General features: G+C 44.8%; 2 protein-coding genes across 3 annotated transcripts; both read left to right on the top strand.

The window, feature by feature from the left end:
- Window positions 1-551: 551 nt before the first annotated feature.
- LOC112294802 (uncharacterized) lies at window positions 552-2,002 on the top strand. Of its 2 annotated transcripts, none has more exons than XM_024545647.3 (3): window positions 552-827; window positions 923-1,093; window positions 1,452-2,002. In XM_024545647.3, exons 2-3 carry the CDS (start codon window positions 926-928, stop codon window positions 1,728-1,730), a joined length of 447 nt encoding a protein of 148 aa, XP_024401415.1. In that variant the 5' UTR covers window positions 552-827; window positions 923-925; the 3' UTR covers window positions 1,731-2,002. The 2 variants fall into 2 exon arrangements, with proteins under 2 accessions (XP_024401415.1, XP_024401416.1); XM_024545648.3 differs by having other exon boundaries at window positions 560-770.
- Window positions 2,003-3,206: 1,204 nt separating this feature from the next.
- Window positions 3,207-5,846, top strand: LOC112294290 (phosphoglucan, water dikinase, chloroplastic). The gene is made up of 5 exons (XM_090243898.1): window positions 3,207-3,374; window positions 3,458-4,114; window positions 4,294-4,665; window positions 4,753-5,350; window positions 5,476-5,846. Exons 1-5 carry the CDS (start codon window positions 3,207-3,209, stop codon window positions 5,844-5,846), a joined length of 2,166 nt encoding a protein of 721 aa, XP_090100024.1.
- The last annotated feature ends 408 nt before the right edge of the window (window positions 5,847-6,254 follow it).

Below are 6,254 nucleotides of genomic sequence, written 5' to 3'. Positions count from 1 at the left end.
TGCATGTACCAAGAATAAGTTTATTTAACTTCTACTATTGCTCAGGTGCTACATTTTTCATCATGCATACAAGAAAACATTATTTATTTAAATGCAATATTGTAAAATAAAAAATATTAATTACAGTGTACATATTTTTATTTTTTATTATTTTTCTTTTGAATTTATGATTTTTCTTTTTAATTCAAGTGCAAATGAATAACAAAAAATTCCACCAGCAAGGACAATATCCTCAATCTGTGTACTAATATTCATTTAAGAAGAACACATTTTTCAAAAAAAATATCTTAACCCTACATTATCAATATTTCCACATTTTCAGAACGTCGAAAAACATGGTTGTGCGGAACGCAAAAAATCATTTAAATTCAAATAAATACAATGTTACGTGTAATCGCTCGGGGGCATGGAAATGGGCAGAGAATCTGAGAAGGACCGCGGTTTAACCCATTCTATGACCCATGGCCACAGCTCTAGTGTGAATATGACCCCAACGGGGGAACAGAACTCATCTCGTGGGTTCCATCGAAAATTCAGCGTGTGTGCGTCGACATAGGGAGGGCACAATCAGGCAGAGCCTAGAACCTTCTTCGGGCTCTGTTCGATATTGTCGACGTTTTTTCACGTGCTGACTGCGCATCGCTAGCCCTCCCCTTTCCTGCACTTCGCCATCTCCGAGTATTTGAACCTGCGCCTTTGATTGTCGTGACATCAATATTGTCAATCATCTCCTCCCGACTCCTGCACTGCTGCCTAAACCGTCGTCCCCGGTTCTCTTTCTTTGGCAACATTCGACTGAATATTTATTTCTCTGAGCTGAATTTATTGTGAGTATCATTGAGCATTTGCTGAGAGTTTCTTCGCTCTTGATTAGAGTTTTTATTTATTTATTTATTTATTGATTTATTGTTTTTCGTTTTAGAACATGGCAGCTGTAGCGTTGGGACCGATTTCCATGCCAAGCAGGACGGCTGCTTCAGCGTCAGTGTTGTCGTTTCCTGATGCGATGTCATCGTCGCAACTCATTTTAAGAAGGAGTTTCCGAATCAATGCTCTTCATGTGAGCGGAAGAGTCATCGCAGCTGCGTATCAGGTAAGTTGATTGTACTTATCCCGTGCTCTGTCTGCTTCGCTCCAATTACAATGTAGCCGTGCCTCTGTTTATCTGGACTCTTCTGATAGGAGCAGGTCACTAGTTATGGTTCAGTATTTTGCTTTGTCTGTTCATGTGCCGATGAAAGCTTCTTGGGGCTTTATTTGCGACTGTGGCCATGGCATCTCATCTTGTTGTCACGGGCGCCGTTATGGAAACACAAGTAATAGATTGAATGCACACTGACTTATGTAACTGGCCTGTGACCATGGCGGATGGTTGATAACGCCCCATTAACCTTTTGTTGTCCAAGAATTAGGTGACCATTGACCTGACTACTTGATGCTGTATTTTGCAGGTGACGTTGATCACTCCCGAAGCGGAGCGGGTGGTGCATGTCTCCAAAGATGAGTGCATTTTGGATGCAGCTGAAAGAGAAGGCGTCTTGTTACCCCACAGTTGTCGTTCGGGAGCTTGCTCCACCTGTGTCGGACTCTTGAAATCGGGATCTCTGAATCAGGATGAGCAGTCCTTTCTTGACGAGGCACAATTGCAAGCTGGATTCGCTCTCATGTGCGCCTCGTATCCGACATCAGATTGTGTCATTGAAACGCATCAAGAGGAGAAGTTTTATTAATTTTGTAAAACCCGCGACGTTTTTAAGGTATTTTTTAGATGTTACAATATGTTTAATTTTATTCGGTATGGGGCAGGGAGGTGGTTAGCAAATAATTAGAGACCTCATGTTGGAAGGGTTGAACTGGCTCAACGCAGAGAATTAGACACTGCCTGCATTTTGATTTGGCCCTGCGTAGATGTGGCGTATTCGTATCCGAGTGCCAATTTTTGTATACTGGTAATATTGACATTAATAACTAGATTGTGTGGAGACTGTCCTTCCATATAGTAGTTGATCAGAGTCGCGATGATTTTCAGGTCAAGACGTGACATGTTAGTTTGCTATCTTTTTATGTCATTACTTTGTTTACAGTGGCATCACCTAGTATACATATTCAAAATGTAGTCATTGCAAAGTCATCATTTTCTAAAGTGATGATAACAACTTCGCTTCATCCACTGCAACTATATTGTTTCCGGCATTCAGGAACGGTCACCTTGAGCAAGAATATGGATTGGCTACAGATTTCATTTTGACCAGTCTAGTATTTGGCAAAGCTTCTGTCTGTGCAGGGTTTCCCGTTGTCACATACCAATCTCATTTGCTTTGCCGGTTTGCACCTAGGAGAACTTGACCGACTAGATTCGTTATTTCAGCAGACTTGATTCTGTACCTAATTAGCTCAATGATTTTTTCGTAATTCTATTCCTCCTCGTCTCGCAGAAGTTCAGGATGTAATCACAATTAAAGCTTGTTGGAAGTTTTCTTCGCTTGAAATTCAGAAACTCAGGGCTAAAGAATATGGACAAATGGTTTGTTGAAACCCCATTTTGACAAGCCCTAACTCGGTTAAAAGCGGTGTAACGTTTCTGAAGAATTACCAGTAACTATTCTCATTCCTGTGTCTGCATCGTAGAGGAGACATTGTAACTTTCGCAAAACAGCTGAGGTCCCGCTCCAATTACAAACAGTGGGCGGTTCGATATGTAGTTAATGGCGTTTAAGGTCAATTCAGAAGCTACTTTACTTGAGAAGAAAATTTGCTTGAAAAACAAAAGGTCTGGATGATTGACAATCGCCTGGTCTTGCATCACGTAGATGCGAACACTGTGCGGATGTGGCATCGCAATCGTGTGCAGAATATGTATGGTAGTCGAAGTCTTCTAACATTGCCACCCGGAGCGGTGTCATTAGTTTATCCGCGAGATGTGTGGCCTTCCCGGCTGCTGTGGATAGGGAAACTGGCATCTATGACACTTTCGAGGCTCAATTGTAGAAGATGACAATCAGTGTCGACTTTAGATGGTCGCTCCCAACCAATTACGACCATTTTGATCGGGTTTCTGAAAGACTCTGGAATGGAACAGAGATTGAAGCCGGAGATTGTGTGTAGTGTAAATGAGTGAGCAAGCTGAGCGGTGATGAAGTCTTCGAGAAGGGGAGAGTGCTGTGGTGTACTGAACTGTCGTCGTTGAGTGTTGGGTGTGAGGAGTCATGGCTTCCGCTCAAAACTTAGTGCATCGTGGGTTGGGACTTGTGGGCAGTGGTTTCGAGGGGTTGAGGAAGGTGGGGTATGCGCAATGTGTGGCAATTGATGGTCGGAGGGCGATAGCTGTTCAACGCAGGGCGATTTTGACGGTGAGGAGTGAGAAAAGGGTGAAAGTGCGATTGTTGATTGATCATCAGGTGCCTTTTGGTGAGACGCACGCAATTTTGGGTTCTTCGCCGTGTACTGGGCATGGCAGGAGAGGGCACCTATGCAATGGACAGAGTCCGGGTGGGTGGTAGAGTTAGAAGCCAATCCTCAGGAGACGATTGTGTATAAGCACGTCATCGTGACCCATAGTGGTGATGCAGTTTGGGAAGGAGGTCCGAACTGCGTCCTAAACGTGCCAAATGAGGGTGAATTTGAGGTTATCACGCACTGGGATTGCACACATGAGGAGCTTCAGTTGCAGGGAGAGCCAGTAGTTAATGAACTGGTAGGTGTGCGTGAAGAAAGTAAACAGGAGCAAGCCCAAGCTCCTGAAGTCACGAGTAGTCAGCTGGAGGAGGTTTTCTTGGAGGTTTCCACTTTTTTTGTACATCGATGGCAGGGAAGCGCTGGAAACGATAGAAAGGAAGGGACAGGGATGTGGGATACTACTGGTTTGGATGGCGTGGCCCTACAAACAGTAGAAGGTGATAAAAACGCGAAGAATTGGTGGGAGAAGTTGGAGGTGGTACGTGCTCTTGTAACTGGTGAGCCTGGAAAGAAAGAATGGCTAAAGTCGCTTACTCATGTTGCGGTGTACCTGAAATGGATCAGCACCAGGGAAATTAATTCCGACGAGGTCGGTCAACATTACAGGCCTAACCAGCACGCTGAAATTCCGAGAAGGATCTTTGTAGAGTTTGAACAGGTTACTGTTGATAGTAGTTCAAGCTTGAGAGAGCTCCTTTTAGTCCAAAAAATTCATTCTTGCTGCCTGGTTTCAAGGCAGAATATACACCCTCTGTTCTTCTGACTAGAATATGGGACATTGTGCATCGTAACTATATCCCGCAAGTCCTGATAAAGGAAATCAAGCATAAATTACAGAATGAGTTGCATAGAAGTGCAGAACCGATTGATTTAGTGGCTGCAGAGGCATTACTCGCGACGGTGACCGAAACGCCAGGAGATTACAGTGAAGAATTTGTGAAGGAGCTCAAAACCTTTTACGCGGAGCTCAAAGATTTCTTCAACGCTGAAAGCTTGACGGAACAGCTGGAAGGATTGCGCCCATTTATTGACGAGGACACCCAGGCAATTATTGATCATTTTCTTTGGAAAAAGGACAGTTTGGAGAAGGCAAGTGGTGCAAATATCATAAAGACGTTTTTAGATACGATGCATGCATTGACCAACTTACTTGCGACAATTGTCAAGGCGCTTGACAGCGGTATTCGAAATGAAGATTCTAACGAATCCGTAACCTTGCGACAGAAATAGTGCCTGTCAGAGATTGAGTTAGAAAATTACTCGTTTGCTTTGCTCAGCAGGTTGGTGAATATGTAGGAAAGTGCAGGAGGAGCTGAATGGCTTGTAGAAGAAGTTGGGAATGGAAAAGTAGAGCAATGGACACCCTCATTGACAGGCCTCGCCTTGGGTGTTCAGCAGCTGGGTTTGTCAGGTATGCACAACGCAGAATGTCTTGCGATTAAAAGCGAGCTACTTGCGTGGTCATCGCCAACGGTTATCTCCACATTTGAGACCAAAGACACGAAGACATGGGCACTTAGATTGAAGGCACCCATAGGGCGTGCACGTCGATTCGCTGAGACCTACACTGGCACAGTGTTACAAGTCTACCCCGGCTATGTGGGCAGACTGGGCAAGGCTTTTCGCATTTCAGGAAACACCGTAAGAAATTATGCAGAAGCTGAGGTACGAGCAAGTGTGATGTTTCAAGTTGAAAAGTTATTTTTACGACTTCTCAAGGCTATTCGAATAACTGTTGGAGAGGATGGTTTTGATGTCATTATGACAGGAAGAGCTGTAGGTCGGCTCATTGAAGTAGATAAAATTGTTCCAGGTTCTTTGCCATCTTCCGACAGTGGTCCTGTCATCCTGCTGGTTAAGAAGGCCTTTGGCGGGGAAGAGATCAAGGCCGCAGGCTTGAATTTGATGGGGGCAGTCATACAACACCACCTCCTTCACTTGTCATCAATGTCCGAAGCCCAGTTGGGGCGGTACTTGACAACTTAGAAGCTACAGCTGAAAATTCTGGCTCGAAAGCAGTTGGGTGCCATGTGCTAGCTGTGTTGAGTGATCAGACAAAAACAGTACGCGACGATCGGGGTGTGCCTGCAACGGTTTGTGTACCCAGAGGTAAGGTTATTCCATTTGGAGCAATGGAGGACGCTCTCGAAAGCAGTGCCTCCTTGGAAAAGTTCCATGAACTCGTTGAAAAGCTTGAGGCTACTCCTCTAGAAGGTGCAGAGTTGGACAATGTGTGCAATGATTTGCGATCTCTGGTTGCTAAGCAGAAGATTTCGGAGGCAGTTCTGGAAGGACTCGCCTCAGGAGGGTTTCTCAAATCTGCCAGGCTTATCGTGCGATCAAGTACAAATGTTGGAGATCTAGCAGGAATGTCGGGATCGGGTTTGTAGGAGTCAATACCAAATGTTCGACTTTCACAGCCTGAAACTTTTGGTAAAGCCTTGGCTCAAGTTTGGTCTTCCTTGTACACTAGAAGGGCAGTCTTGAGTCGGCGAATGGCTGGAGTGCCTCAAAAGGCAGCCTCCATGGCTGTCATTGTTCAGGAGCTCTTGTCTCCAGGGGTAAGCTTCGTCCTTCACACAACGAGTCTAGTTGATAATGATTTGACAGTACTGCAAGCTGAATTAGCTATTGGATTGGGTGTGACTTCGGCCTCTGAGACACGAGGCACTCCATACCGTATTGATGTCAACAAATTTGATGGGACGGTGAGGACTTTGGCTTTTGCAAACTTCAGCGAGAAGATATCAGTAAATGAGGGAAGTGAAGAAGCTGGTGCAGCTATGGTGCGCGAAGTC

This window comes from Physcomitrium patens, chromosome 17 (genome assembly GCF_059467195.1).
Source record: "Physcomitrium patens ecotype Gransden chromosome 17, ASM5946719v1, whole genome shotgun sequence".
NCBI classification, from domain to species: domain Eukaryota; kingdom Viridiplantae; phylum Streptophyta; class Bryopsida; order Funariales; family Funariaceae; genus Physcomitrium; species Physcomitrium patens.
The sequence above is the reverse complement of the archived record's forward strand: the minus strand, read 5'-3'. Positions and strand labels throughout refer to the sequence as shown.